The sequence below is a fragment of the Microtus ochrogaster genome, chromosome 5 (genome assembly GCF_000317375.1).
Source record: "Microtus ochrogaster isolate Prairie Vole_2 chromosome 5, MicOch1.0, whole genome shotgun sequence".
Lineage (NCBI taxonomy): Eukaryota > Metazoa > Chordata > Mammalia > Rodentia > Cricetidae > Microtus > Microtus ochrogaster.
The window spans coordinates 46,103,962-46,122,508 of NC_022012.1; the positions used below are offsets into that span (position 1 = coordinate 46,103,962).

Here is an 18,547-nt window from a genome sequence, read left to right on the forward strand (position 1 = left end):
TTCTAAAAACTTTGTTCATGTTTGCAGATAGGTGTTTTGCCACATGCGTGCAGTGCCCATGAAAGTCAGAAGAGGGCATCAGATCCCCCTGGAACTGGAATTACAGACAGTTGTGAGCGAACGTGGGTGCTGGGAGTTGAAGCTGGGACTTCTGGAAGAGCAGTCAGTGCTCCTAACCACTGAGACAGTTCTCCAGCCCCTCGAGCTAGTATATTTAATAAGGTGCTTGTATTTTTAAGTTGTTTATTAAGTGTTAGTTTAGGTCCTGTTTGTGCCAAGTAACATAGTAGGGGCAGTGAAGAATATGATGGGAATCGCCACTGTTCCTCCAAAGCCGACATTCTATGGTAAGTGATGTAACAGGTTGCCTCTTAGTGTGTGTATGAAGAGCTGTAGATAGTGACCAATACTAGGAACAAAACTTAGATGCTGAAGTAGCAAGTAAAAGAAAAGGGCAAAGAATTATTAAAGGATAAGAAGCAACTAGCCATTAAAGACTTTGAGAGGGTGAGCTAAATAACAAATTCCTCCGAAACACACCGGCTTACAACTACCAGTGTTTCATGGAGTTCAAGTCAGGACTCAGGATTATTTAAGTGGGTGGCTCTGGCTCAAGCCTCCTGACCCTGAGGGTTGAATGGAGGATCCATCTGGAAGCTAGCACATCAGTTCCTCACTGGCTGTTGGTTTCCTTTCATTTGGTCTCGTCCACAGTACTCCTCATAACATGGCACCCTGCTCCCTTCCGTGAACACTTTCAAAAGTGATGACACTGTCATTCCCGACCTGTGCTATTGGCCAGACAGAGCAACCTGGGGGACAGATGGAAGGGGACTTTACAAGATTACATCGAGACGCAGAGACTACTAGGGGACACTTTAGAAGTTTAGAATCATAGGGAGTTTGGAATTTTCAGTTTCAGTTGGGGAATGCCATAATATGATTCACGTTTTTAAATATTTACTCATTATAAACAATTATTTGGAGTAAAGGCAAGAATAGAAACAAAGAAACTTAGTCTACTTTACACATCGCTCCTTCAAAGACCTTACTCTATCTGAGCTTTTTATTCTCTGTGGTAGAGGAACTGGGGGTGGCTGCCCGTGGGCTGTGTCTTTGATTTCATTGCAGCGTTTATTTCTCAGATGGTCTGAATGGTAGGAAATCCATTTTCCTGGGCCTTCTCCTCATACTTCTCAATGCCTTCTAACTACTTAAGCCTCAGACCCATCACGAGTATTAAATTTGTCAATTGGGTCAAAATATATTGTATTTTAGTATAAAGAGTCCAAGGAAGACTAGGAAGGAATTGTCAAAAAGCAAGCGCAGCCTTCTCAAGGAAGCTCACATTCTAGGTCACCAGAGCTGAATGCTAATTGTGTTAGCTGTACTCTGTTTTGTTGTTGTTAGGGTTTTCTTTTCTTTTCTAATTTAGGTTCTTTTTTGGTTATAAATTTTTAGTGTTTGCAGGAATATACTAGAAAAATTAGTGGGGGGAAAACACTTAAGAAGTAAAATTTGAGGTAATCTGTACTTCTAAAGCCACGGTCTTGACAACCATTCTATTTGAAAGTATATGGTAATTTTTTTCTGTTCCCAGGCTCATTTTCAGTATCAAAATTGGAAGTGCTTAACATTTTATAAGTCATATTTTATGTGTATTCATTGAAATAATTTTGAAAGTAAGCAAGTTACAGGTAATTAACTTTTATGACAGAAATAAACTTAAGTTGGGTTTTGATCCAAATGTAGTACTCATCATAAATAGTCACTTTTTAGATATTTGCTGCCATTAATGCAGGAGGCATGAGAACAAAGTTTGTCCAGTGTTTCAAAGATCTAAATAATCATCCACGTTATAACCTGGTGTTCCAGGGACAGGAGATAGGGACAATAAGACATTCTTTGCCCTCTCATAACAAATACAGAACCTCCTGTAAAACTCAAGAAACAAAATAACAAGAGCATCCGTTTTTGTTTCTATCTCACTAGATATAACAACAATTTTAAGATAAAAAATAAAATCAAGTTGACTGACATGTGGACAGCAAGCTGTGTGGACGAAGTGGGAGAAGGCAACATGAACGCTCTGAGGTCCTTTGTCCTGGGCTGGCCCACAGTGAACTTTGTGGCCACTTTCAGGTAAGAACGTGCCTTGTCCTTAGGCTTCCCTCAGATACTGGAACACTGTCTAGGACAAAGAGAAGTGGTTTTACCAATTTCATGCCTCATTTTTAAGGAAAGTACTCTGCTCTGATTGTGTATTGAGTAATTCTTCCTTTGCCACTCAATTGGCTGGCTTTCCATCTGAAGGCTACTTGATCAAAATATGTGAAAATTAGTGGTGAATACTGGAGACTAGAAGAGTAGTTCACCTTGGCGTAGCTGGTGGGTTGTTTTTGTTCTGTGAAAACATTTGGAAGAAAAAGAATGGATGGGGTTGTGGAAGTAGAATCCAGTGATCCATCTAGGAACCCTCCATTCGTAGTGTCCAGGTTTTCTCTAGGAACCCTCCCATTGTTAGTGTCTAGGAATGTTTTTTTGAAAACACCTTCACTGAAGCACTGTTTACAAACTTGACAGTTAAGTTTGAATAAAGGGTAGTTTTTAATGATTTGTTTACTCTCATCTCTTTAAATAAATAGCTTTTATGTGACACAGATAATGTGTCAAAGTACTTTGTGTGCTCAGTTCTGATTTGTGATGTGGTAATCATTAGCATTTTTACCATGTTAAAAAGTGTAAATTAGTCTCCCAAGACTCACACTATCCAGGGGATCCCACAGCCTTGTCTAGCCTCTGTGAGCGCCCACATACATGTGGCATATACTCACACAAGCATACACAACTATGCAATTGTTATGTTCCATGACAAAAGAGTACATAATATGCCATCTGACTGCCAACCCTGAAAGATAGCTTATATGAAGATAGTTAAGCAATAAAGTTAAAACAAATTACAAATATGTATTAAATATTATTTCTGGAACAAGAAAATGTTTTCAGTTACAGAGACTAGAAATATTACTTTTAAAGTTTGTGACTGACAGGCTCACATAAGAATAAACTGACTGCATTTTTAAAATTAAAAATCAAATTCAGCCATGGCAATAGAACATATTAATTTATATACATTTATATTAAGCAAAAGGTTTTAGTAATTAAAAATAAATTTCCTTTGGAAAATCGACTAAATTACATTTTGCCATGTGCATATGAGATGAAAAACATGTTTTCTGACAGTAGATTGGCTTCTGGGCCAAGGCACTTACATCCATCCGCCAAATCTTGCTTTGATCTCAATATTAAGCATTCTTTGTATTTTTATGAGTGACAACTTAAACTGAAAAAAAAACACTTGCAGAGAATAATTAATTTTACAGGTATGAAAATTGAGGCTCTGGGTAAGTGGCTGCCCATGATCATCTAGCTTACATAAAATTTTAAAACCAAATATTTCGTTTTCGACTTAGATATTCTTTCCAACAAATAAGCCTCCTTGTCCCCAACCTGATACCATAGGTGAAAGAACAGTGGCATTTAAATACGTCTGCCTTGGATCCACCTAAGTGGATTCAATAAACCACCTACCCTGAACTGTGTGATCTTCCCCAGGGGGCTGAAACACCTGTAGCATGTCCTCACTGGTTACATGAAGCTCGCAGCATGCGTGTACAGCTGCGATCATGACCTAGGGTACTGATGCAATTACCTGAACCTCAGTGGTTATGTGAAGCTCGCAGCATACATGTTCAGCTGCTTCATGACTTCAAGCTGCTGATGCAGTTACCTGAATTGCCAGGCTTTAAAATGTTGGCCTCAGTATTTTCTATGGTTTATTTCTTTACCATTTTCTTTGATTGCAGCTCTCCAGAACAAAAGGACAAATGGCTCTCTCTCCTCCAGAGGTATTTTTTCAGCACACATATTTTTAATGTTATTAACCTGTGGTGAAACCAAGCATATTACTACGGAGATGGACCCTGATGATGCCCCTTCTTCTCTTTAATGAAAATTGACATTTATCTGCAAAATAATCTATTGTTCAGGTTGTGCACCAGCTAGAAAATACTGTAAATAGCATTCTCTCATTACAAGGACTTCTTTCTAGGACGGGGAACACAAGGGTCACAGATTAGAGCACATTAGAAAGAAATGAATCACTGATGTCTTCTCTCTGTGCAGGCTCCAGGCTGCCAACTGGAGGTAGCCATTCCTTCAGAGTTCATTTTATTTTATTTTTTTTAAATATTTATTTATTTATTATGTATACAATATTCTGTCTGTGTGTATGCCTGCTGGCCAGAAGAGGGCACCAGACCCCATCACAGATGGTTGTGAACCACCATGTGGTTGCTGGGAATTGAACTCAGGACCTTTGGAAGAGCAGGCACTGCTCTTAACCTCTGAGCCATCTCTCCAGCCCCCTTCAGAGTGCATTTTAATGCCTCATATTTGCAAGTTTTATTCAAAGAATCTCAAAAATTGGTTATTATCCCTACCTTTGACTATACCAAATAAAATGGCCAATGTGGGTTTATCAGTTAGAGGCGAAGTTCTTCCCTTCTTCCTTTTCCCTCCCCTCATTCCACGCCATAGGATACTCAAGATTTACACCACGCCAGGAAGCTAAATGAGAAGGGAATTCACTGTACGGTAGTAGTATGTAGTCAGGAACTCCCCAGAAAGGTGCAGACCTGCTCAGAGGAGGAAGGAAGGCTGGAAGGACAAACCATCACTCAGAGGTACCTTTCCCTGGTGTGCCTCCAACATCTTGTCATGGATGTCCCATTGTTTTGGGGCCCATGTCTAATGACCTGGGTGAAAATTCTCTTTCAGCCTATCATCTAATCTGATTGTGCTGAGTCTTTCATATGTCCTTCCCCTCACTCCACAAAAGAGCATAAAAGTATATTGACAATATTATCAAAATAGGTTGATTTTTTTTTATGAATCATTAGTGAATCCCATCTGACTCAGTGTTCTCGATTGTTTCATTTTATTAGATACATCAGTCTAGAAAAAGAGAAGGACTATCCGAAGAGCATTCCCCTCAAAATCTTCGCCAAGGACATTGGGAACTGTGCCTACGTGAGTGTTTCTGAGCCAGAAAATTAAATTCCAGGTCCCTGAATCAGGTAGTAAGCATTGTGGATGAAGAAAAGAGGAGGTGGGCTGACAAACTGTGTGTGCTACAGAAGGCAGGCATTTGAAAGGACCATGGTAGGATTTTTGTACATCTAGGTGTGTCTTATATGCATGAAAAGCAAATGCTAGAGAGAATGAAGAAAGAAAAGTTCATATTAACTGCAGTATTTAACATTCTCCCTTGGCTAGAACATTGTTTGTCAGACATCTCTTCTCATGCCATGAGTATTTGTCTGGTTCCTCTCAGGAGCAGCTGCTGGAGCTTGTAGTGACCCCACAGGAGGCATTTCTTATTAAATGGTTCTTCCAAGTTGTCACTTCAATTAGGTGGTTTTGAAAACTCGTTCTCTGAATTCTTATGAATTAAAACCCTGAGATTAAGAAATGGATCAGATAGAGGTGACATTATCTCAGGATCGCCATGTTTTTATGATACATAACATCAAGTTGTTAGCCTCAGTTATGTATTCATTGTTGGCTGAAATTGTAACATAAGAGCCAAGCCATTATCAATCATGAACAAGATGGGAACTTGTCTTTTCATGATGTTGTGGACTGTAATACTACATGGCAACTCTTGGTCACAGTCACTGTGCACATGCAATGTAGTTTGTGAGGGTTCTGTTTTAGTCAAACAAACGAAAGTTAGACAAACATTCTGCCCAACTCTTAAGGGCCAGTTCTCACTGCTTAAAGGATATACTCAAATCTTAGGACTAAGAAACCCCAGATCTCCTCCAGGAAAATAGAGAAATCAAAAACAAAACAAGCAAAATCCCTCATGTGTTTCTGCTTGCTTTGATATGATTGGTTACATTATTTATCACATTTAAGTATAGAAAATAACATGCTTAAACAACTAATGTCCCACTCATTTTTTGAATAAAAGATTTGAGATGTAGTCATGGGTAAGTCAAGGTACAATGACATTCTCAGGTTCTTCCCTGCATGGTGTCAGGGTAGTGTCTCTGTTGGGACTCACACATCAAGAGTGAACCCCCAGTAGGAATGTATTCATGGAAGTAATGCTTTTATTCTTAGGCTTAAGTTGTATATAATTCATGGATGAATTCTGCTAAACTCAACACATTTTTAGTTTTGTCTGTTTCATATTTCGCTAGGGCAAGAATCACGGTATGCTGTGTTTTCTCTGCCCCAGAAAGGCTGCAGGGAGATGCACTCCCGTGACTACAGTGCTGAGTATACATGTACCCAACGTGAAAACAATCGCCTTAGACACTAGCTACACAGGAACATGAGCACTTTGCTATGTAAAAGAATTTATGGCAGAGTTTCTTAAATTGAGTGGTTGGATTTTGAAACTTGGGGAGGGGCAGCAGAGACTTTTCTAAATGCTGTTTTAGATTGAAGCCTGGCTTGTGCCATTTTTCTGCCTCTCTGGTAGATGCTAGCCATTGGGTCTTCCCAATCCTCCCTTTAGACTCTGAAGCCTTTTGGTGTAATCTTTGGAAGTAAAAGAAACTCATGGCATCTGTGTACATGTTTTTCAAAAAACTGGTTGAATTATAGTCTGTTCTATCAGGTAATTGATAGCTGAAAAATCTGTTGCAGACAGACAAGTGATAAATATCAGTGGATCTCACCTTTTTTCTTTTATGTTGTTTTATTTGCACTTATGTAACTTATTTGCACCATGTAAGTAAGCCCTGTGTCAAGGGCCAGAGCACTAGTTGCTAGTTTTTTCTAATAATTTTCATATGTTCTTAAATGTGTGGCCAAGCTAATTTTCAATAGTTTGCATTGTATGTGAGCCTTTTGGAGTCTAGTGCACTTTCTGGTTGTTGATGCTGTAGTTGGTTTCTCTCTTCTTCATCTCAGATGTCTTTCTGTTAGTGGAGAACTACAGTAAATGGCCCTATCCAGTTGACAGAATGGGTTTCCTAGCACCTTGGCTTTTTCGTGGGCTCATCTGTTTTAAGCCATCAGAGGACTGTAGCACTGCAAACCACAGTAGCTCCAGTGCCAAACACTTAGGAAGTTCTCATTCAACACATCTTAAATCCTTTTAGTAAGCAGTTCCCATCCTGGCCTCTCCTTAACTGATTTCATACCAAAAATAAAGTAAATGAAAGCCATACTATAAAAACAGCACTCAACAGGAGGAGGTTCAGCTCTGTCCCTGCCACTATTCCCACTGGGCTGTAGAAATCCCCTTGTAGCGACAGAACAAAGGAATGTACTTGGTGGTGTGTATGTGTGTGTAAAAGGCTGGGAGTGGGGTTCACATTCTCTGATGGAGCTTTCTGAAGCACTTTTATTTTATGGGCCACATCCTTTAAGAGAAAGTAATAAGTTATTCATGGCCATAATATACCAGAGAATGAAAGTGGTTCTTAGGAGGCTTTGTGCTCCACTCTGTCCACACGTGAGATCAGCGTCCACCTTTGGATAATCGCCTGACAGTGATCTGTTCACCATCTGTAAACTCTTCATTTGTGTCTGTATTTTCCCTCCACAGTTTAAAACCATAACAGTGATGAACTCAGACACAGCGAATGAAGTTATCAACATGTCACTACAAATGTTGGGGATAACTGTAAGTTACTCCTGCCAGATTTTTTTCTTTATATAACATGGTCTTACTGTGTAGCTTAAGTTGGCCAAGAGTATTTGATTCCTTTGCATCCACCACCTAGATACTCTTTTAAACTTTGGTATTTTGTATTCAAAATAATGTTTAGTAAATTAGATGTAAGTATGATCCCTTCCATCATGATACAACCAATAAAAAAGTTACCTTTGCCCCCAATGTAAAAGCAGGAAAACATGTATGTTATCATGAATATGGAAACTGTTCTATCTTAACACCTCTGAGACCTGAAGACCATCATGGTTAAAGCAGAATTTTAGAGTAATCATATATATTTTTATCACAGGTCCTGCATACATACACAAAAATTTTGGTGAAAGGTTCATAGGAAAGTTGTAACTTCCTTTACTCCCTTACCACTGTTCCACTGTCCATTATTTCCTTGATCTTGTGATGCTGCTTTTATCCTAAGACTCAGTCCCCAGATGATTACCAGTTCCCGAGGTTTTGCCCTGTCATAGCTTTTGTGCTGACTGGCTTCAAGTCCTAAGGATGACAGCTGTTTCCTCTTAAGAATTAGTAAATAAAAGCACAGCTTTGAATTCTGTCATAGATTTGAAGAGCGTGACTGAGCTGACCATGTTGGTCTGTCTTACTTTGAACCTGACCCTTAGGTTTTTGGAGTGAGTTGTGAACGTTGTTAGTAGGAACAGTCAGAACACCAAGAATGAGATCAGGGAGAACTGGCGAGCTCCTCCCTTTGCCCCTATCCCTGCCAGCACCCCATGGAAAGTTCCTCTGTTAACTGTGGGGCTTTATTTGTAAATGTACTATGATATAAGCCATCAGGAGGCTCAGCTGCGAAGTTGCTTGCTGCTGAGCCTGATGACCAGAGTTCCATCCCCAAGACCGTCTTGGGAGGAAGAGAGCACTCAGCCCTGGAAGTAGTCCTCTGGCATTCACGTCTGTTGGCACACTGCTCTAGTGTGAGTGCCCTCGCACACAATAAATGTAACACATTTTTACAACTTTATTATGACATGCTACGCTTAAGACATCATGTTACTACTTGTTTTAGATTTGCTCTTACCCAGACTACTAAGCCCATAATTATAAAAGGAGACTGCTTTTCATTTCCCAGCCACCCAGATCTGCATAATCACACAGACACTATATTAATTGCAACACTGTTTGGCTGATGGCTCAGGCATATTTCTAGCTAGCTCTTATATCTTAAATTAACCCATTTCTATTATTTTATATTTTACCATGATGCTCATGGTTTATTACCTCTTGCTTCTCTGGTGGGTATATGGTGCCTGCCTGACTCCACCTTCTCTCTCCCTCTATCTCTGCTTGAATTTCCCGCCTTGCTATATTCTGCCCTGCAGTAGGCCAAAGCAGACTTTTTAATAACCAATGGTAATAAAACATATTCAAAGCATACAGAGAGGAATCCCACATCACATAATGATTCAAGGCAACCAAAATTTGGGATTAAAAAATATGAACAGTAGCCGGGCAGTGGTGACGCACGCCTTTAATCCCAGCACTCGGGAGGCAGAGGCAGGGGGATCTCTGGGAGTTCAAGGCCAGCCTGGTCTACAAGAGCTAGTTCCGGAACAGGCACCAAAGCTACAGAGAAATCCTGTCTCGAAAAACCAAAATATATATATATATATGAACAGTAAGATTTAGTAATATAGTTAAAATGTAATTAAATTTTATATGCACTGGATAAAGTTGGTAATTCAACATTGATTTCTAACCTTCATAATCATACCTTGGAAGAGAGTGCACAATTTTAAGTTAAGAAGGAATATTAACTACTTGATGGTGCATTTTCTCAGTTTTCTCCTTTAAAGTCTGATTGTTCATACCAAAAAAAAATGTAATTAGTAACTGAGATTATTTTATTATACCCATTCTAAGATATAGCATGCAATGTTTCTGACATTGCCTAAAATTTGATTTTTTTTAAATTGTTCCTCTTCTGTGTGTGCATGTACTTGTGGCCAGGAGCAATGTATGGTATATACAATAGCCAAGACCTAAGAACACTAAGGCCAGGACTTTAACTTAGTTACAAGTTAAATTTGCAAGTTAATAAAGTTGCAATGAAATGCTTACAACAGACTTGGGTACCTCTATGCTACTTGCACATGAGAATGTTGCCTTGTTCTCCTGAAGGATTCAACAAAGTCCACATAGTTAGTATCCTTTTTTTTTCAAGAGGGATTTACAGTATTGTTGGATTATAAATCACTAGTGAATGATTTTACTGTTTTCCATGACTGAGCCTGTTCTCTAGAGAGAATTCTTATCCTTTCTGTCCCCAGGACTGGATGGAGTTGTTCAAACTGAAGTCAATGCAACTAACTATCCACCTCCAGAAAACCTCTTGGTTATTCTCCTGCTCAGAAGCCACTGGGTTAAACACTGGCCTCTGTGACCTGACTTTAGTCTCACAGACAACCCTGTTTATGGTTTTCTGGGTAAGAAGGTTGTCTTGCAGGGACACATTGGATGTTATTCTCTGAGACCATCTGAGAATCTCAGAAGTCAGGATCGGCCTTGTAGAACCAGGAAATGTAGCACCCTTGGTGGAAGGGCTTGCTTAGGCTGTCACATTCTGTGGACCACTGATAGGAAGGGTCTAATTCCATTGCAGTTTGTGGGGTCCTAGGTCAACATAGGGGTTGTGGGCACGGGAGGACCACTAGTGATGGATCCTGTTTTTGAATAGACTAGGATTTGACTATAGGAATAAGCACTACTATCCCCCAAACCATATGTACCCCATAAATCTAAATAACATAAAATGCCCAAACTCTCCCCATTCAAGTACCTAAGGTAAGATTTGTTTTGGTGTTTCTTGATCCCAAGGGTTCCGAGAGAGATTACCAGCTGTGGGTGAATTCAGGAAAAGAAGCAGCTCCGTACCCACTTATCGGTGAGTGCCGGTCACAGTCTAAGGCGGCAGCATGGTTCCTTTGCTCTATAATCTCAAACCTAAATGTTACTCTATCAAGGGCTTACTATGAGCTAGACAATGGGATCTTTTCTCTCGGGCTGCTAAGAACTGTAGTTGGGAAACATATATTTTCCTCTTGGCCTTTTCACTTTATGAGCAGATCTTGCCAAACCTTTTATCGGGGGTTTCTTCCCCGTGAGAGAAGAGTGTCCACTGGAATTCCTCTTGATGATTTGTTTTTCAGAGGCTTGGGTTGCCTGTTGTCATTCCTGCCCCTGCTCTGATGACAAGGCTGCCTCTATACAGAGTACTGTGTGTGGTATAGTGGGGCATTGTCACCCATCCCCGAGCATGTAACATCTGCTCTGTCCCAGAATTCCCTTAGCACCACAAAGAAAGTGACACTAACCCACTTTAACTCCTAAAGTCTTCATTGGCTAGTTTACCAGCTAACTAGTAATCCCCTTTACTAGCTCTTTAGCCAAATTTCCATTTGTTTTTAGGATTCTTTTTTTTTTTTTTTTTTGCCTATGAGATGAAACAATGCCTCACTATGTAGTCCAGGCTAGCCTGAAATTCAAAGCCCCACTGTTCTGAGGAACCATTAATACGTAGATTATAACTTACCTTATTTCAGCTATTTATTTGAAAATATTTATTGGTTAGTAAATTGTCTCTAACAAATAGTGCAATTGAAATAAGGTCTGGTATCCATTTGAGTCCTCTAACAACAAACCACTCTCTGGCTGTGGGATCCTGTGCAATGTGTGTTGTGCGCATCGCTTTGTGCCGTCCTTCGTCAGCAAGGACACTCCTGAATGCGTGAGCACGTCAAGTGGTGTGAGTAGTTAACACCAAACTTTTCTACGAGATGTTTGTGTACTCTGACATGAGGTGATAGGAAGCCACCATGCATGCCGAGGGCAAGACTGACTCCCTCAGACTGGTCTGCTTTTAAATGCTATCATACATGCAAGAATGAATAAGCAACAATAAAATGTTATTTTAAAAACAAAATAAATATTTAAAATAATTTTATTAAGTTAGAACTAAATAGGTGGTATTTTAGGCATAGAGCCACTTGAAACTTCACGGAGTACTACAACTCTACACGATGTCATTGCAAACTTTTGCTAATATCATTTACAAAGCCATGTACATTAGTTGGTGATCACTCCTGTAGACTGGTTTTGTAGTACTGCTGTTATAGGGTCATCCTGCCTTAGTCTCTGGAGGTTGCTGTGATGTCTAAGTGTCAGTATCAGACCTGCCTTGTGTACCTGTGTCAGGTGCCAAGGAAGGGATTGCTGAATTCCATTCAGTGATTATAGGTGACAATGGACTATCTTTGTTTAAAGGGTCTATATCATGGCAGGATTGAAGGATTATACCACAGCAGTGAGTTTACTGGGAGTCTAACCAACAGAACTCAGGTCATGGTCAGATGTGCAAGGTTGATTTTTCCTTAGTTTGTAAGTTCGTTGTTGCATCTGTATTCTGAAGCTAGTACAGTTCTTTTGACTGTTGCCTATGAACACTAACCTCAAAGAGAAATAATTCAGAGGCACTAGTCCCAGGACTGGAAACAACTAATCATGTAACTAACAGAGTAAGAAAACGGCCCCTGCCAGGCAGTGGTGGTGCACTCCCTTAATCCCAGCACTCAGGAGGCAGAGACAGGTGGATCTCTGTGAGTTCGAGGCCAGCCTGGTCTACATAGCAAGTTCCAGGACTGGCTCCAAAGCTATAGAGAAACGCCGTCTCCAAAAACCAAAAAGAAAGAGAGGAAGGAAGGGAGGGAGAGAGGGAAGGAGGGAGGGAGGAAAGAAAGGAAAGTGGCTCCCACACAGATGTGCTAGATAATAATCAGATGAATCTTTGGATCTTTGGGAGATTGGGGTGTGGTCTTGTTGTTTTGTTTTGAGACATGGCCTTGGTAGCTCAGGTCCTGTCCTGCGCTCACTAGAGCACCCAGACTGGTCTCAACTGCAGTGATTCTCCTGTTTGGCTTCCCAAGTGTTGAATTTCAGTCATGAGCCACCATACCTTTATTTTTGTGTTCAGGAATACAAGCAATGAAGGGGGCAGCTCATAGCTCCATTGCTAGGTTGTAGTGACCCTTACCAGACAGGCATCTTTGTCACTATTTTCAAACATAATGTTACCAACTAGTGTTTCCTTGTTTGAGCTATACAGTACTTGTATGACAGCCAAGGCAAATACTGTCCACCATGAACTTAGAATACAGATCATTAAAGATTTACAGACCCTTTGGTGTCAAGGGAGAAAATAAGACACTCTTAAATAATCTTAGATGCAAACCTAGAGAAGGTCAACTATGCAATTCATAAACTGATGTCTGCAGTCCTTCTAAGGATTCTTTGAAGATTTTTTTCCTCCTCTCGCCATTCATCTGCTGTGAGACAGCCACTCTGATTCGGCAGAGCCACCTGCACTATGCAGAGGCCCTGTTATAGAGCAGGCACATGGATCTTTCATTGAACAAAAGGACTCTTTATTCCGGATGTCCCAGGTGTAAATGACCGTTCACTCCAGCTTGCAGCACTTGCTGGTGGTCCTCAGTCGGCCTGAAGTCTGCATTTGGTCTCCCTCTTTGTAGGACATGAGTACCCTTATGGAATTAAAATGAGCCATCTCCGAGACACTGCCCTCCTGACACAAGGATCCAAAGACTCAGCCACCGCATCCCAGCTCCAGGAGCCTTTCCTCATGGAACAGCTGCCACGGGAGATGCAGTGCCAGTTCATCTTGAAACCCAGCCGCCTGGCGACAGCCCAGCAACTGAGCGGTGAGTCGCCCCCCTCCTTCATAGAACCCTCTTTCAGCAAAAGCTTGCATTCCTGAACACAGATTTAGTACAAAGGCAAAGACCCGACTTCACCCGGATGAACTTACAAGTGCGGGTTTTCAAAAGAAAAGACAGGATCTTGGAAGCGGAGTCTATAACTGAGCATAGGCCCTGCTGGCTCACACTCAGAAACAAGGGGAAATGATCTGTCCCCTCTTCGCTAGCCAGCCTTTCCCCTTTAACCTTATGCCCATTGCAGTCAAAGGCCCAGGCGATGCTGCAGGTGCATCAATGCCTTCTTTGTACTGTAATACACTCCTCTGTGTTCCCCCTAAATGATCACATTATAAAAGGGAGCCTGTCCATGATGGGTGTCAGAAGAGTGTGATGCCCTGGCTGGGATCTTGAGCCCAATAACTATATGAAGACTAATATGATTTCTCCCGAGGTCTCCCCCTTAGTCTGCTAATCTGACTTGAATCCCCTGTGAACATAGCTGTCTCGTTGCTACCCCATAATAAAGGCTGTATTATGGTAACTGTGATGTTCAACAGAAGGGCATTATAGTTTGCCCTGACCCAAGCTTGCACTAACGCTCTCAGTCTGAAGCAAGACTGTATAGAGAAACAAAAGAAAATTGAAACCCAAAAGTATAAGGGTGATAGGAAATTGATAGTGTACTTCTATGTCTGCCTTTGTCAGCTGGCCCAGTGAATGGTGACTTGCCTTCTGCAAATGAACAAACTCGAGGAGTAAGAGATTTAAAGAGAAGGCATGGACCTCGAGATCAGAGGCCACCCTCCCTCCTCATGACAGATTATTGGCATCAGCTGAATGCCAGATGAAACTCTTCATCTGTGTTCCAGTTCCTGCAGCCTGGGGAAAATGCGCCTTTTCACTTCTCTCCATTTCTGACCCTACTTTAAGGAGAAATGTGTGTTCAGTTATCCAAACTTAGAGGGAAGTAACAAATCAGCACTCATTATAAAGGTTCTCCTTGCCTTTAGTGTTAATATGCTAGTGTTAATCAGCACTCATCATAAAGGTTCTCCTTGCTTTTAGTGTTAATATGCTTTGCAACGGTCTCTTCAGTTGAGACCTCCTCTAATACGTTTAAATTCTTTAATTTTTCTCATACTAAAACACCTATAAGTTTCTAAAATAATTGCAGTCATCAGTTACAAACTCAGTTTGAACCCAAGTTCTGTTTTATTGGGCTAAAAGGTGTGTAACTGTTCTCTTGTTCTGTTGTTTGCTCGTCCTGTCTTCCCTAGCTCTAAGCCCATATTCCTCCTTCCACTGGCCTACCAAGCCAACTCCTCCCCTCGCCTACGAGTCTACCGCTTTCACCATGTCCCCGCGTATGTGTGCATGCTTCTGTACGCGTACATGACACGAACCCCATGCTCATCACAATCTGTCTTGAGGAAGACCTCAGCTCCTTCACGCTTCCCACCTTTCCACATACCTAGTGCAGTCGCATCTCTAGATGACTGCTGAGCACTCTGAAGAAATCCAACAGCAGAAGGGCAGCTTGGAATCACTAACAACCAACCTCAGACAGGCCCTCATATGGGCTGGGCCATCTGAATCACCTGTTTTTTACACATCTCCACACACAAGTCAACCTTGCTGTTGTCTGCTGATGGCCTGGCAGATCAGACAGCAGGGGTTTCCCAACCTCACAAACGCCAGCCGTGCAAACATGCTCAAATTCTAATCGGTCATCATTTCCTCTCCTGCAACAGTAAACTAAGTCCGGCATCCTAAGACTGTATGGGCACGTCTTTGGGTCATTCTGAGGGGCTGCTTTGGAGATATTGAGTCAGCCACTAAAACAAGAAGGCCAGGTACTGGTCTCCATCCCAGCCCCTGGAGCATCTTAGTCCTCAGTAAATACCTGCTGACCGCATGGGCGTGGGAATGGCTCTCTTATAGATGAATTTAAAACTGGCATAAGAACGTAACTAAGCAAAGGAGAATATGCTGCCACTCCTGCCTTTAAACTCATGGTTTTCCAGTGTTTTTCTTCCTTAGAGTAGTTCCTAAGGTTTTTCATCTACTCTGTCCATTGGCCTGCATTCTTTTGTTTTTTTGGAAGACTGTACTTGCACCACCTCTCTGAGAAGTGGATAGGTGTAGGGTAGGGGAAAGGGGAGGGGAGGAGAGGAGAGATGGGGAACTGGAATTGGTATGTTAAAAAAAATTAAAAGGAAAAATGAAAAGTATACAATTTTAATTGTGCATCTTTCTCTCTTGAGTGGCATTTGTAGAATTTTATTAGATTCTTATTCTTTTGACAGTTGCTTCTCAGCATTTCATTGCAAATTAATCACCTCAGTCACAGTTACATGTGGAAATTTTCTTTGCTCTTACATCAAAGGTTTCTAAGACAAGGAAGGAAGAAGAACTACCGCTGGAATCGGGGTGAACTTAGGAAGTCACTGCTGTAATTGCCTTCAGATGGGTTTTCCTGGGATAGTTTTCTATCCACACACTAGTCTGCTTACGGCTTTAGATCCGAGCCAGGTGTGGCGGTGCCCATCTGTAATCCCAGCACTCTAGATGCTGAGGCAGGAGGATTACGTGTAAAGAATGCAAATGTGAAGCATCTAGACATTCTACCCACGAGATTACTGGCCTGTGTGATGATAGTTATGTTACCAAACATTGTCTACCTGGATCTTAGCATTTTATGGAACACTTCCTCAGACCACAAGCAGCACTGCAAAGCTTAGCAGGGTGGGAATGAAGCCTCACCTAGCTCCTCCATCCCAGACCTCGCTGCCCCACTGGCTGTGCCTACTAACACGACTTCACCTCATGAACAGACCACCCTCCGCCATAACTGTGGGCTGGATGGTCAGTATTCTCACAGCTTCCGGTGCTGTCTTTCATGTGAAACCAACATGCCACCATCGAGATTGCTTTCAGTACCTACATCTTCACTGTGATACAGAAAATATGAACATATGATTCCATCACCTTCCTTCCCACCTTGTGGGGCCCAACTCATAACGTAAATCAGAATTTAAAAGGAAACTGGAGGGTAAAGCAGGAGAGCTGCAGATCCAGACACTACGCCAAGCAAAACAATCCTCCGTCTTCATGCTCTCTCACATGACATCAGGCTGGCAGCCTGACCTGTACTTGTATAGCTTATGTTGTCAGTGCGTAGAATTGGCCCATCCTTACCCAGTTCACATGCTGTCTCTTACTCGTGGCTCTTGGATCCGCAGAATTCACATTAGCCTTAGGAATTGCTTACTCCTAGAAAGTAGCCATATTGCCATGGTCTCTCGTGTATAAAATATTTTTTCTGATATTAATGAGGAGATAACAATGGAAGATAATTTCTCTCTGTTAATATTTTATGCTTCCTGGCTTAAGTAAGCCATAATTAGACACACAAACCTCCTTATCTGCATTTCTGAGAAAGGCCTCCTCTCGTTAACTTAAGGAAAATACCCTCTTCTTAGGAAACTGAGGTAGGAGTGTTAAGAATTCAAGTCTAGCCTGGTCTGTATATCATGAGACTGTGTTGCTCATGCCCGCCAAACGGAGTGGAGGTTGGTTAAACTGGTTTCAGACACTTGGACAAATTATGAAAACACTGATAATTTTAAGTTTGCTTATATTGAGTTTATATCATGGAAGAACCTTTTTTAAAAAATCTAGACTCAAAGCAGTTAAAAAAAACTAAAGTTAAAACATTTGAAAATTCAAAGATTGAATAAATAAAAGTTCCTCTAGAAAATTAAAAAAATATGTTAGATCCCTGAAACTTGCCCTTGACACCAATGAACAGCTCCACTGTATTGAAAGATTCCAGATATAAACATCAAAATTATCTGAACTCAAGACCCAAGTGTCACTTTTAACAAACCTTTGTCCCTTCAAGGTCATTATCCCTACTTTGCCTCTTTATCTGTACCATGTACAACACATAAAAGATCACCTGTGTCCTTTGTCTGTGAGCGCATTTATCCCAAATCTTTTGCTCAGTGTCAGGAACAAAGCAGAATAAAGACTGAATGGTTTAGTTACACCTAGAATGCCGACATTGGGGTGAGCAGTTTGGGTGGACAGTGGGGTTCTGAGTGTGCTCTGAAGGGAGCCGTCCACACTCCAGCCCAATCTGAAGCACATCTGTAGCACTACAGGCCACTGCCCACATCTGCTCAGACCCGTGGCTACACTGCATGCCAAATGAACTGTATAGACCACGGTAAATCACAGGACACTGTGTACTGTTCCCCTACATGAATGTGCTACTCTGGGAAAATATTAGTTGTGTGGCCAGAAGACAGTTAGTTAAAGCTTTTTTGGTGATACACTCTAAAATTGTACGAATTCAATTAATTTTTGTAAGTACTGAGTTTCATAATGTAAATATGAAAAGAACCTAGGAAAGCTAACTTTACACTTAGTTCACTACACATCTGTGTTGCCCTTGTGGCAGCAGCGTCTTTTGTCATCGGCCTTTGTCTTTTATAAAGAAAAGAGTACACACTAAAAAGCTGGAAAAATAAGCATCAATCATTTTTTTCCTCAGTCCTGGGGAACCTGCAGTCTCACACTAAATGTTACACACAGCAAACAGGATGACTGTCACTGCAAACATCAGATGGAGAGTTTTGAAATGTGCAAACCAGAGAGAAAACTACTCAGCATGCATATTAGTGTTCATCTTCTGTGGACATGTGCACAGATTGGGAGGCAAATCCCTTCCTGGATTTAGGGAAGAATTGGTTCTCTTTTCTGTTTTGCTGTTCTGTTTTTGTTTGGAATGGAAGCTAGGAAGATCAAAGCAGGAAGAGAGCACCAGAGCCGAGCAGAGGAATGATATTCTTTTCTGTCTGTGTACTCCTGGCAGCTGTTAAACCCATGGGGAATGGGTACCAAGAGACGTTCTCTACCAGGAGGAGCCGGCCTGGCATCAGGTTAACTTTAACAGAGACCCACAATCATGCCTTGGGCAATCTTTTTCAAAATTAGTTTAGAATTCCTCTCCATAGGTTTTTGGCAGATAACATCTTTTCCTATTTAAAGCTAAGGAAATAGG

General features: G+C 41.3%; 1 protein-coding gene across 2 annotated transcripts in view; it reads left to right on the forward strand.

Moving 5' to 3' along the window:
• Arhgap20 (Rho GTPase activating protein 20) overlaps nt 1-18,547 on the forward strand; it is a 91,035-nt gene that overhangs the window by 55,476 nt on the left and 17,012 nt on the right. For both annotated transcript variants that reach the window (XM_026779123.1, XM_005347342.3), the window contains exons 4-9: nt 1,993-2,142; nt 3,867-3,908; nt 5,007-5,091; nt 7,628-7,705; nt 10,586-10,652; nt 13,294-13,482. In XM_026779123.1, the coding sequence (XP_026634924.1) occupies nt 1,993-2,142; nt 3,867-3,908; nt 5,007-5,091; nt 7,628-7,705; nt 10,586-10,652; nt 13,294-13,482 (611 nt within the window). The remainder of the gene's footprint in view (nt 1-1,992; nt 2,143-3,866; nt 3,909-5,006; nt 5,092-7,627; nt 7,706-10,585; nt 10,653-13,293; nt 13,483-18,547) is intronic.